Source organism: Myxine glutinosa, chromosome 2 (assembly GCF_964187855.1).
Source record: "Myxine glutinosa chromosome 2, kmMyxGlut1.1, whole genome shotgun sequence".
Taxonomy (NCBI): domain Eukaryota; kingdom Metazoa; phylum Chordata; class Myxini; order Myxiniformes; family Myxinidae; genus Myxine; species Myxine glutinosa.
This window is the reverse complement of record NC_136262.1, coordinates 98096654-98110799: the sequence shown is the minus strand read 5'-3', so window position 1 is coordinate 98110799 and position 14146 is coordinate 98096654. Positions and strand designations below refer to the sequence as shown.

The window sequence follows — 14146 nt, the reverse complement described above, 5'->3', positions numbered from 1 at the left end:
TTTTTTTTTTTTTTTTTTTTTTTTTTTGTATACAAGATCGAGGCTCGTGAAAGAGCGAACATTAATCACACAGAAAGACAAACCGACACATAAAACATATAACATCGGGAGCGGTAGACAAGATGGGGAGAGAGGGGGAAGGACACAAACACAACATTTGAGAGCAGGGACCGAGAGACATGGAGACATCGAGAGATCTGAGAGAGGGCGAGGGCTTTGGAGGGGGGGGGGGGGGGGGGGCATGGGAAGGGGGCGGTGGGAGAGGTATAAAACATATGGACACTGCCAGGACTTCCAGGAAAGAAGTTGGAATTTCAAACAAGGTGGATCTGGGGTGAATTAGCGGGGGTAGAAAAGATCAAGGTTTTGGATGGGGGAAGATAAGAGATGGTGGTGAACAGCTGTTTTAAAGACCTGGAGGGAGGAGTGGGATTGAAGGGAGTGAGGGAGTTTGTTCCAGAGGCGGGAGAAAAGAGGCATGAAAGAGTGAAGGTGAGCAGAGAGCCGAGATTTCGGCAGTTTAACCATCAGAGGGTTGCTGGCAGATCTTGTGCGACCTGTAGGAATATTTGGGGGACAGAGCACAGAGAGAGCTGGGGGTGCAAGGCCGGAGAGGAGTCGGTAGAAGACAGAAAGACCACCTACCTGCCTGCGGTGAGTGAGTGAAAGGCCTTCAGAGATAGCTTCATCGCGGGAGATTCCAATAATTCTGAAAGCTTTGGTTTCAACAGCGTGAAGCCGAGCTAGGTGTGAGGCAGGAGCACCGGCCCATAGGGGAGAACAGTATTCCATTGAGCTGCGGATGAAAGCCTTGTATGTGGTGAGGAGCTCAGGTGTGCCGAGGAAGGACTTCGCACGACGGAGGATGCCCAGTCGGCGACTGGCTTTGGAGGCCAGCTTGGAAATGTGGTTTTCCCAAGAAAGATCATGGCAGATAGTGAGACCCAAAATCTTGAGCGACAGAACTTCTTGGAGAGGATTGTTGAGAAAGTAGATGGGAGGGTTGTCCAGTCGATCTTTTCGGAGAGACATAGTAAGAGTGTGAGATTTGTCAGGATTGAAAGACATGTTCCACTTGTTTGACCAGTCTGTGATTTTGTCCAGGTCTTCAGAGAGTGAGGAGGCAGCAGACTGCCGATCTGAGGGAAGAGGAATGGAGCGGCAGAGAGTGGAGTCATCAGCAAAGAGATAGAGAGGATTTTCGAGAGAGTCAGAGAGATCATTGATGAAGACCAGAAAAAGCACGGGGCCCAGAACACTGCCTTGGGGAACTCCAGCCTGAACAGGAAGAGGAGATGAGAGAAACCCATTCAGGGCCACACGTTGACGACGACTAGAGAGGAAGTCCGCCAGCCATGCGTGGAGATTTCCATGGATACCAAAGGAGGAGAGTTTGGTGAGCAGAGCGGGGTGCCAGACCGTGTCGAAGGCACGTGATATGTCGAGGGAGACAGCTCTAATTTCCTGTTTGGCATTGAGGACCTCCATCCATTGTTGAGACAGCAGAAGCAGCATGTCCAGAGTAGAGTGACCTGGTCTGAAACCAAATTGATGATCAGAGATCAAGCCATTGGAGAAGAGGAAAGCTTAACCCCGCTTTTCGCTTCACGGGCGCATGGTAATAAACCTATCTGATTGAATTTGTGAAAATCTACTGGAAGTGCCTTTAAGGTATTAATGAATTAATTAGCCCCCTTGGACTTAGTCCGAAAAGGGGGCTTATGGATTGGGTCTCGTCCGTTTGTGCGTCCGTCCACAGCCATATCTCGGAGATGTATGGGTCAATTTTGTTCAAACTCGGCACAAAGACAAGACATGGTGGTACACATATGCACCTCATTTTTTTCGAGACCAGATCCAATATGGCCGAATGGCAGCCATTTTGTTACTTAAACATGTCCTCAACCATTTCTTGAACATGCATGGGCCAATTTTGTTCAAACTTGCCACAAAGACAATACATGAGAGTATACATATGCAGAAGATTTTGTTTTGTAATCAAACCAAAGATCGCTGACTGGCAGGCATTACAGTTAATTTTTTTGCAATCTGATCAAATATCGCTGAGTGGCGGCCATTTTGTTGATATATATTGTCGGGTGGACGGCTTAATTAAAACGGAGCACACCACGAATGACCAATAATTGAGCTTTACTTTGAGGCGTTGTTCAAATGCGGACTCACTATACAAGCGTGGGGAGGAGAGAGGAAGAGGCTGGCAGCTTTTACCTGGACGCGATCCGCCAAGCAGTCTTCAATCCTGCTAAAATTAACTCAAACGAAAACTGCGTTCAGAAATGTACAAACATAATAAAAGGATTTATTATTGAAAGAAGACCCGATAACAAGAAGAACACGACGGCAACTAACCCCTTAAATTAGAGTACTCCGACAGACAGAACACAGATACAAGACGAAGGATAAAGGGACGGGATGAAAGGGATTCTTTTCATGGGTAATCAGCTTGGACCGGCTTGATTGTCTGGCCGACAATCCCTCGCCTCTTGCCCTGCGCGGAGAAGCGGGTCTTGGCGGGAACTTGCAGATTAGTGGTGCGGCCTTGCACGCGCGCGCTCCGCCACTCGACACACCGGCCTCCGTCGAGCCCAACGCACAGCAGTCTGGCAGCCTTCCTTCTGTGGTGTGATGGTGGAACGCTTGTTGGAATGTCCCAGGCATGACGATCGCAATCCACCCAGCACTGAGAGACCGATGAGCGAGATAACCAATCTCAGCAGTAGAACACAGAGCGCAGGGAGCAATCCTCGCCAAAACCCAGGAACAGAGAGAGAGAGAGAAAACGTCGGACACACTCCCTTTTTATCATCTCCCCTTGGCCAATCAGCTGGCTTCTTCTTGCCTCTGGTCTTCAGCTGCGTGCCGATTGGCCCTCTCTACCATTGGTGTGATCTCCCCATCAAACCCCTCTACCAATCCGTCGCGAGGTGGGCGTGGCCTCAGCCGGCCTGAGCAATGTTTTATCACCATGGCGACGCAATGCGTGGGCGCTTCCAGTGAGTTTTATTGGGGCAATTATTAATTAGGGTAACTAGTGGGCACTGGTGATGGTAAAAACAGAAGGGACAACTACAGAGGTTTCACACACAGGGTAATTAACATAATCCATACACTAGTTAACACGCCCCATTCCTCGTAATCGGGACAAATATACACCTAATCCGACATTCGGGCTAAACAGGTCCCTGACTTATGTACATCGAAATGGTTCTTCTTCACGACAGTTGGAGCATGATACAGACACAGATCTACCTGAATCTATATCTCACTCAACCACAAAATTCATAACAATATTGTACACCGCTCCTTTTCTATGCCATCTCCAGGCGTACTCAGTTTTCACTCCGGTTTCTTGTTTGTTTGTTTGTTTTCTTGTTTGTTTGGCCGGGCAATATATCAGGCATCATTTGAGATAGGAAGCTGAAATTTCGGCACAATAGTGAGCAAGTACTTTGGCAAAAACAGTATTTTTGATTTTTGATTAATCAATTGAATGATTAGTTGCTTAATTATTATCAATTAATTAAGTACTTATATATTTCCTTTCTCTTCTGGGCAGCATTATCTCAGGCACCTTTTGAGCGAGGAAGCTGATATCTGGACACAACAATGACTAAGTGATTTGGCTGTAAAGGCTATTTTTGTTTCATTGATTAATCAATTAATCGATTAATTATTTAATTAACGACTTGATTGATTAATTTTGTTAAAGTTAGATTCGGATGAAACGGTGGTGGTTTAGGTATTCCATTAGCCAATATTGATTAATTATTTAATTATTTTATGGTTATTATTTATTTATTTTCATTATTAGTCATTTATTTATTTTCTTTCTCATCTGGGCAACATCTCAGGCACCTTTTGAGCTAGGAAGTGGATATTTGGACACGACAGTGACCAAGTGATGTGGCTATAAAGGATATTTTTGATTTATTGATTAATCAATTAATCGATTAATTATTTATTGATTAATCAAATGTTTTTTGTTTTTTTTTGATAAATGACTTCTTTAATTAATTTTCAAAATGTTACAGTTTCGGATGAAACACTGGTCGATATGCTATTAGCCAATTGAGTAAGAAAATATTTTATGATTATTATTCATTGATTTTAATTATTGCAATTAATCAATGAATTATTGTACACCTCTCCCTCCCAATACAGTCTTTATGAGCTGCACGGTGGCCCCGGCAATGCCGCGCTGGAGGATATTTATTTATTTGGCATGGGGGCGGTGTACTTTGAATGTATCTGTACTTGTTTAACTATTTATTGGACAACATAATGTTGAGGATAATTACATTTTAAAGCTATAAAGCTATAATAAAATAATTTAATCATTTGTGCATGACAATATAAAAGTACCCGCGATACAGGGAGGAGGGAGGCAGATCCAAGCGTTATGGAGCAATAGAGGTTGAAGATGTGTAGCCTGGGTTAGAATCCCGATTCAGTTATAAATTGTCATCTCGGTGTTTCACAAGCACAGTGATTCATCAATGTGTGTACTGTCCCTCGGATGGACGATAAACTGGGCATCCCGTCTGACAGCATTCGTTTGTTGATGTTAGAGTCCACTGTGTCCTTCGAGAAAAGTAGGCGAGCTATTACCGGCACCCTGAACAAATTACAAATTCCTGCTCGAAATACTTAGTTGAATGTCAGGCCTGGCCAGCCGGTTCATGAAAGACTTGGGCCAAAATCCTCCCTGCTGCCCGCCCCACAAGAATGTGGGAATAATTGTGCCCGTTTAAGAAAGAAGTACAGTATATGTGACTTAGAAAAATAATCCAACCTTCATTTGACTTTTTGTTTCTTTGCGTTGGTCTCGTATCATAAATCAACTCCTTTTGGTGATGAGATTTGGGTATACATTTTGTCAACTCCCTTCCCTTGATGTTAATATTTAATCACTCTTCAGCACATGTGACACATCATCAAATTATTTACTGATGGTTATAAATTTACAGATGAAACAAACGTTAATGGACGACTACCTTAACTTCAGCAAACTATACTAAAATGACCGTGACCAAGGCTAATTGGGTTTCTCTGGAATTGAAGGAAAAGCAGCTGCTGGTGAAGGCTCATGAGGACTTATCACGTGACTATACAGGCATGGAGGAGAAGATTAAGAGCCTCCTTCAGGATTTAGAAGTAAGTATTCATTTTATAATTAAAAAGTGGCGTACTTTACAATCGTGTTTTAAATGCACAAGGGTCTAAATCGCTTTTTCCTAATTTGCTTCCGATTTTACTATAGATTTCGACGTAATTATTTAGGCCATAAGTTCCGATCGTGAAATATGCAATCAGATTTCGAATATGAGCTTTTAATAAGCCTATACAATACATTATTCAATCAATCACATTGCACCTATCCTCACACCAGCCAATCAGCGTAACCGCAAATGGATGGATGGACAGCCATCTCTGATATATATATACATATATATATATATGTATATATATATATATATATATATATATATATATATATATATATATATATATATATACATTATACATACATATACATATATATATTTGTATATATACATATACTAGCAAATAACCTGGTTCCACTGGGCTGTTGTAAAGGAATTAGTTTGCAATACAGTGTGGAATGTTTATAGGGAGTTTGACATGAAACATACTGTTGCGGTTTTGAGTCTGTCAATTGAGTTTAATAAAGGTTAAAGTTTGTCCCCCATAGTTAGTCACACAAGCAACATGTAGCCTCGCGATAGTATAGTTATGTCTTAGTATTTGTGAGCTTAGTTCCCTTCCAGTGTTAATTCTGCGTTGAGTAGGAGCCAGGAGAATAGGCCCTACTTGCCACCGAATTTCCAGCCACCCTAGCCTCGATCCAGTTTGTTAAGCATTGGTTGATCATTGGGCGAGTTAAGACGAGGCAGGCCGAGGAAGGTCGGGGCGGAGTCGAGGCGGAGCGGCGGAAGCGCTGACGGTAAGCATGAGCCGCCAATCAGAGCTCGAGGGTGGTGATGGCGGCGTGGCGTCAGAGGGCGTGGTGAGAAGGTTCGGGTGAGTTCCAGAAGGTTCGGGGGGCGTTGCTATAAAACGGCTGCGCGAAAGCCCTCGAAAGGACTTGCTGCGTGAGAGAAAGATAGAAGGACTCGCGCTGTAAAGGACTGCTGCCTGAGAGGACTTGTATGAGAGAACTTGCGGTAAGAGGGCTTACAGCGAAGGACTTGTGGCAAAAGGATTGGCAAAAGAACTTGATAAGCGGTGAAAGCTGATAAACTTGACGAACTTGCACGAGAACGCGCGCTAACGAGCTTGGAGTGTATGGAAGAAGAGGAGTTGGCCACTACATACACGCGGCTGAGTGAGCAAGGCTGAGTAACTGCCAGCCGCACTAAAGTCCGCCCTCTACCGTTCCACCCCATCATCTGTTTGTACGAGAGACGCGCTACGAGTCCCTGCCTTCGCCTGCCACCATCTTCGCGGGACGTGCCGGGGACCGTGGAGAGCCAGACGGGGGCCATCTCTTGATGTGTTGGGGAACACCTGCCCATCTGCAATTCCCTGCGTGAGTGCGAGACGGGCCCGTTGTCCCAGGGATAAGTTAAGACTGCTTAAGGATTGCTCTGTGTCTCTTCGTCCTTGAACTGTATATACGTGTGGGAATAATTAAACCCATTTGTTCTTCCTTTCTTCCTGATTCGATCGTTCCTGTGGTTTCTCCATTTGACTAAGTGTGGCACAAATAAGATCGCTCCAATCGGGTTCCACTAAGTAAGACTGCGTGGACCACGTGTACGCAATCCGCTCGGCGTACTCAAACCACACGTGGTTCGTGCGAGGCTAGTTCCCTCGCTCCCAGGGCAGCGCGGGGAATTAGGTACGAGTGAAAAGTAGTCCCGAAACCCTACGCCGCGTGTGTCCAGGAGGGACGTAATAAGTCTCGGTTCCGCCAGGCCCAGTAAAGACAAGGGGATTAATCCCCCCTTGGTGAGGGGAAGAGGCCGGCATAGAGAACTGTAACAATTGGTTGTCGGGGAGTGGAATTTGGAATCCTACCAATTTTTTTTGGACAAGTTGGTCCCAAATTGTGAGCGACCAAAATTTAGTTTTTAAAATCGAAAATTGTATTCGTACCATGGCTAGCCAAAGCGGTCGAATGCCGGTGGGGGTAGATAAGGTAAAATTAATGACCCAGGACCGAGAGGGACAGTTGGTAATAATGGAAGCAGAAAAGGGTGCAGCAGCAGGGGTAGAAAATGGCGGCGCCTCGCACATGGCGGCGGAAGCCGAGCCCGCGGTGCCAAGGTACATGCAATTATTTATGGCGCAAATACAGGCATCCATAAAAATGGAGGGGGATCGACTGAATGGCAAAATGGATGTCCAAGAGAATAAATTGAAAGAAATGGGGGGCAAAATGGATACCCAGAGTGACAAATCCACCCGGGACAAGAAAAAAATGGGTGACCAATTGAAAGAAATGGGGGACAAATCCACCCGGGAATTGTAAGAGGTGAAAAAGGGGGTGGAAAGCAAAATGAACACCCAAAAGAACGAATTGGGAAACATGAGGGTGTCGTCGAAAAAGGAAATAAAAGAGGTAGGGAAGGACAGAAGGCGCAAGCTGAGTGAGGAGGTCGCAAAGGGACGTGACGAGGTAAAGCAGTGCGAGGAACGCGGGGAGAGCGAGGTAGAGCAGGGCGCGGCTACATGGATCGAGGGTATAGAAATCGTGACTCGGGGTGTGGAAAAGCCGACGGCCGCCGAATTTGGAAAAGAAAATTTTATGCGTGCCGGCGGTCGTCGAGGAAATAGAAGAAATAAAAGAAATAGTTGAAATTGGGGCCGAAGAGACGGCAGGGATAGAATCGGAAAATGAATCACGGGAGGTAGAAATGGAACCTGAACAAAGTTTGCATTTGCACCGTGATGTCGGGCTTGCTAACCCCAGTAAAGGTTTGCAGGTGCTGGCGGAGAAGAGAATCCCCAAGGTGAGTTGGAGTGTGTATTGCGGGAAAAGGTTTTTGGCGCGCTTGGGATCAAGGCAAAACCCGGGCGCTCGTGGAAGGTCCGTGGTGCGATGTGTGAGGGTGAGTGGCGCGCGTGTGCGAGAAAAGTGTGCACCGGAGCGCGAGTGTATGTGGGAAGAGTGTGTAACAGGAGAGAGTGTTACAGAATGTGCGATGGCCGAGGAGAGTGAGGGAGAATGCACACCAGAGAGTGTTGTAGAGAGTGTGCAGGAGTGAACACCAGAGCGTGTTGTAGACAGTGTGCAGGAGTGCACACCAGAGCGCATGATTGGGTGTGTACCAGGAGAGTGCACACCCATGGACATTACGGAGTACATAACGAAAGAGTGCGCGAGGGTGTGCGATGGCCGATTGTGTAACGGAGTGCGTGAGTGGTATGAGTGCGCCTAGGTGTGCAGGTGTGAGTACAGAGCGCGAGAAAGAATGCACACCGGACCGTGTGCAGAGAGAGCGTGCGGTAACAGAATGCATGGAGTGTATGGAGGCACCTCGGTGTGCGAGAGTGGAATGGGTTGCGCGTGGTGAGAATGCGGCTCAAGCATCGACGCAGACCGGGGTAGCGTTTAGTGCGACATATAGCCGACATGAGCCCTTGGTGAGTGGTGTGCTTTGTGAGCGGCGGGGATCGTTGCCGCGGCGGTCTCACAAGGACCGGCGTGCACGGTTCGCGCCGGGGCCCGCCCTGTACAGTTGGTGCCGCGTCGTGGCAGTAAAGGCGATCGGCACGGTTCAAGGGGGGGTAGGAGAGATCGGAGCCACGCCCCCTGGCGGCTGCGGTGCTCCGACCGTGGGCGGTTGGGCCATCATGCGTGGGACCGCAAGGCACCGCGCAGAGATGGCACCTTGAACCTTGGCCCAACCAAGCCTCCTCCCCTGGATCGAAAATGCCGGACGGACCCAACCTACAGGCGACCAACCACCTGCATGCATCGCTCGGCTTTTCGAAGCCGAGCTGTGACGACGATGTATTTCCACACGGAGAGGCTCAAGTGGAGTGGACGAGTTGCAATAGTGTTGGCGAATGGTACCCTGCGTGGGGGAATGGTAGCTTTACCATTCCTCACTCTGGGCTCATGAGCATTGGATTAGGGGGATGGCAGTGACATGCACATGGAGGGACCAGCGATGGTTACCTCCATGGGGCACCGAAGCTAGCCAAGGGCGGGCTAGGATAATTGTTAGGGATTTAGATGACGGTAGAGGACAAGATTTAAGTAGTGACATTTGTACCATAGAGGGGACGTAGGTAGCTTAGATGGATGATAACGACGAGGGAGTGCTTAGTGTAATGGGATGACGGGGAAGCACGAGTTTTAGGGGAAGTAGTCAGCTAGATGATGCTGTGTGTGTGAGGATTGTATTGAGCAAATGAGGAATTGGTTGAGAATTACGCGGACTTGTATTGAGATAAATGGAATTGTGTTTGGAGTGTATGGACAGAAGGAGTATGAGCACAAGAGGTGTGCCAGATATGTGGTGTGTAAGCACAATAGGTGTGTGAGATAAGTGGTGTGCGAGAAAATTTGGTGTGGTATGCTTGGTGTGAAGTAAAAGGTGTGGAATGCATTGTGCGAAGGAGTGAATGGGGGGAGATGGACCCATTCACGAATACCCGGGTGGGTAGTTTAAAGCTAGGTAGAGGGCTTAGGTAAATTGTTTGGATATTGACACCTGTGGTGCGGGAAGTAGCAAGAAGTGCTTGGTTGGGTGCATGAGTCTATGGAATGGCTGGGCGTGTGGGCTTTGTTGGTGCATATGGTTATTGGAACACTCCGCCACTGGTAGTTTGTCGGCCAGGTGAGGCCGCAGGTAGGCTCTGGGAGCCAGTCAGAGTAGTCGTGAGTAGTGTTCAATGGGGCCCGAGGATCCAAGAGAAGGACCCGGGTAGCCCAATGCCAGAGAGGGCATCAGAGGGGTAAAGAGCCAGGAGGGGCCTTCCCCAGCTAGGTAGTCGCAGGAGCAGGTAAGCTCGGGTGGCGACTTCAGTGGCGGAGGTGCGCAGGTAGAAGGACCTGCTAGTGGAGCCACATGACCCAGCCCCGAAATTGTGCAAAGGCACAGTGTGAAAAATTGGGGAGTGAGACCCAAATTCATGGGCACCGCAGAGTGGTCAATGGGGAATTCGGTTTTTAGAACCACATAGTGTAAAGAGGCCAATTGGCAGGGTATGACCCCGGGTAGTGGAAGTGAATTAATGTCATTAGAGTAGTTAGGATGAGAGAAAATCCCTTCGCGCCATCCACATCCATTCACCGAGGATGACAAAGCTCCACACCAGCACCAAGGCTTTGTAAACTGTTGTGACGTGATGAGACAATGGGTTTGTTCCATTCCTTCCATCCTGGGAGGGATTGGGAGACGAATTTGGAGTAGAGGGGGATATGGGAGACAGGACGTAGTGACGAATTTGTAAATACCAGGGAAGGGCAAGGGTAGTGTAAGCTGACGTTGGGGGGCACGGACGGTTAGGGACGAGCTTGCTCTGCTCGCTCTTCCGCGCCTCTGTGCTGCATTACCTTGTATTGCTGTGTACCTCTGTGCCCTTTCCGCTTTGCCGGTTGTGTTTTGTCTCTCCCCCACCCCAGGACCATTTTGGAGGTGGAACTGTGCAGCTGCATTGTGCTGCACCTGTGCAGCACCCCTGCTGCACTTTGCTACACCTGTGCAGATGAACTGCGTGGCACTTTGCTGCCGTATTCCTTGCATTTGTTATAACTTTGCTGCACGTGTGCAGCACTTGCTGTCACAGACACTTTGCTGCACATTACCACATTACACATTATGGACCACAGGTTTTGTGGCCTTACACTTTTGCTGTGCAGCACTTTGCTGCAAACTTACCTTGCATCTTCGGACCACGTGTTTTGAGTGGCATCAATGTCACGCAGTTGGACCACCTAGGGTTGGCCCTGCCGGCAAAATAAAAACGAACATACTTTTTGTACATTTTTATTATTGGTGTGCTAGGAAAGAAGAACTGTAAGTTTTATGCACACAGAAGATGCAGGAAGCAAGAAGAAGATGCCAGACAACAGCAAATGTGAACTGTGAAATGTGATTTTTTGTAATGTGTTTTTGTGCATTGCTGTGCTTTCTCTCCCCTCCAATCTTCTTTCCAAAAAGGACAGGTCCTGGGTCATAGAGATGTAAATAAGGTTAGGTTTTGTGATTGTATATAAAATGCTGCCCACAGGCTCTATGTTTAGTTTGAAAATAATTCCGCAATTCGGTTAATTGTGGGCGTGAGTCTGTCAAGTAGCTACTCAACGCAGTAGGTGGGACATATTTAGTGTTGTAAAACTGTGGCACACACGGGTTAGAGTAAATGTTAGGGGTAACCACATCTAAGTGTCACACGGAATTAAAAGTTAATCCCAACTCTTTCTCAAAACCGGTCGTTCCAGTTTTTGTAGGTTCGACTCGGGGACGAGTCTGACGAGGCAGGGGGGCAGTGTTGCGGTTTTCAGTCTGTCAAGTGAGTTTATTAAAGGTTAAAGTCTGTCCCCCATAGTTAGTCACACAAGCAACATGTAGCCTCGCGATAGTATAGTTATGTCTTAGTATTTGTAAGCTTAGTCCTTTTCCTTTGTTAGTTCTGCGTTGAGGTAGGAGCCAGGAGAATAGGCCCTACTTGCCACCGATTTTCCAGCCACCCTAGCCTCGATCCAGTTTGTTAAGCATTGGTTGACCATTGGGTGAGTTAACACGAGGCAGGCCTAGGAAGGTCGGGGCGGAGTCGAGGCGGAGCGGTGGAAGCGCTGACGGTAAGCACAAGCCGCCAATCAGAGCTCGAGGGTGGTGATGGCGGCGTGGCATCAGAGGGTGTGGTGAGAAGGTTCGGGAGAGTTCCAGAAGGTTCGGGGGGCGTAGCTATAAAACGGCTGTGCGAAATCCCTCGAAAGGACTTGCTGCGTGAGAGAAAGATAGAAGGACTCGCGTTGTAAAGGACTGCTGCCTGAGAGGACTTGTATGAGAGAACTTGCGGTAAGAGGGCTTACAGCGAAGGGCCTGCGGCAAAAGGATTGGCGAAAGAACTTGATAAGCGGTGAAAGCTGATGAACTTGACGAATTTGCACGAGAACGCGCGCTAACCAGATCGGAGTGTATAGAAGAAGAGGAGTTGGCCGCTACATATATGCGGGCGCAGCCAGACGCGCTTTGAACGGATACAGTGCATTTCAGACGCGCGAGTGAGCAAGGCCGAGTAACTTCCAGCCGCACTAAAGTCTGCCCTCTACCGTTCCGCCCCATCATCTGTTTGTGCGAGAGACGCGCTACGAGACCCTGCCTTCGCATGCCACCATCTTCACCGGACATGCTTGGGGCCATGGAGAGCCGGACGGGGGCCATCTCTCGATGCGTTGGGGAACACCTGCCTATCTGCAATTCCCTGTGTGAGTGTGAGACGGGCCCATTGTCCCAGGGATAAGTTAAGACTGCTTAATGATTGCTCTGTGTCTCTTCGTCCTTGAACTGTATATACGTGTGGGAATAATTAAACCCATTTGTTCTTCCTTTCTTCCTGATTCGATCGTTCCTGTGGTTTCTCCATTTGACTAAGCGTGGCACGAATAAGATCCCTCCAATCGGGTTCCACTAAGTAAGACTGCGCGGACCACGTGTACGCAATCCGCTCGGCGCACTCAAACCACACGTGGTTCGTGTGAGGCTTGTTCCCTCGCTCCCAGGGCAGCGCGGGGAATTAGGTACGAGCGAAAAGTAGTCCCGAAACCCTACGCAGATAGAGGCGTGTGTCTGGGAGGGACGTAATAAGTCTCGGTTCTGCCAGGCCCAGTAAAGACAAGGGGATTAATCCCCCCTTGGTGAGGGGAAGAAGCCCGGCGTAGAGAACCGTAACAATACTTTGACAACATAGTGGCAGGGGCCCATTGAGGTCCCTCACTCCCTCAGGGTCTTTTAGTTATTTTGTGTCTCAAAGATCTTCAGAGTCGAAAGGGTATTTTGTGTCCTCTGAGTCTCTGGGGTCTTTTGTGCTCCCAGTATTTTGGAGTGGTGGTCCAAGTATTTTGAGTCTTCACAGTCTTTTGGGTCCTCCAGGTCTTTTGGGTCTTCATGGTCTTTTGGGTGTTTATGGTCTTTAACATCTTTGGGGTCTTTATTGTCTTTATGGTGTTTTGGGTCTTCTAGGTATTTTGGGTCTTCTAGGGTATTTTGTTGTTTTTTTGTGTTTTTGTTGGTGGTTTTTGGTTTTTTTTTGTTTTTTTTGGTGGTTTTGGTGTTTTCTTTTGGGTCTTTCGGCCCTTCAGGGTCTTCTGAATATTTAAGGATCTTTTTTTGTCTTTGGGGTCTTTAAGGGTCTTCGGGGTCTCTGGGGTCTTTTTGGCCTTCAGAGTCGAGAAGGTCGTTTGGAGTATTGGGGGTTTTAAAGGGTCTTTAAAGGTCTAAGGGGCCTCAGCAGTCTAAAGGGTCAAAACGTACATTCCAATAGCATGTAATTAATAGACGACGTAATTAATAGACAGGATGCAACTGGCGTTCAACCAGGACGTGATTAATCGACATGTCGTCACACGGCTTCACGGACGGCTTCACGGACACGGACCGTGCTTTTCGGTTTTATATATATATATAATATATGTGGATATATCGAAGATAGTTGACAGAATTGACTGATTTTTTTTTTTACATCCAGTATGCATGCAAACAAACGACTCTGAGCATATACACCACGTGCACAACAAAAATGAATATAACTCGAAATTGCATGAGGAACAATATGTTAAAACCTCCTCATGCACTGTCTGGACACAAGAGCTCTTAAATGAGGTATCATTCAGCATTGTACGTGTTGTGGTTACAATTTTTACCCTGATCAGACGCAATCAAACAACTTAAATACATATTACATATGTACAGTAAGTACACCCCATGTAAAGTTTTGACTTTTTCAACATATTTCAACATACAGCTATTTGATCTTCATTTCAACAATATTGATAGATAAAGGTGATATAATATAACAAATATCATGAAACATTTACATTTTGTAGTCCATTGTATAATTTAAATAAACATAAATGCAAATTTCGCATGTGGAAAAAGTAAGTACACCCTTGGCTCCAATAGGTGGTTTTGCCCCCTTTGGCAGA

The 14146-nt window shown here is 47.1% G+C and overlaps 1 protein-coding gene across 4 annotated transcripts in view; it reads left to right on the top strand.

Moving 5' to 3' along the window:
- The window catches only part of LOC137418564 (myocardial zonula adherens protein), a 47832-nt gene that overhangs the window by 13266 nt on the left and 20420 nt on the right, over positions 1-14146 (top strand). For 3 of the 4 annotated variants that reach the window (XR_010982663.2, XM_068104655.2, XM_068104654.2), the window contains exon 6: positions 5083-5175. The exons of the other annotated variant lie outside the window; for it this stretch is intronic. Coding sequence is in view for 2 of the 3 variants with exons in the window: in XM_068104655.2 (XP_067960756.2) it covers positions 5083-5175 (93 nt within the window). In the remaining variant the exon portion in view is untranslated. The remainder of the gene's footprint in view (positions 1-5082; positions 5176-14146) is intronic. 4 annotated transcript variants of the gene reach the window in all.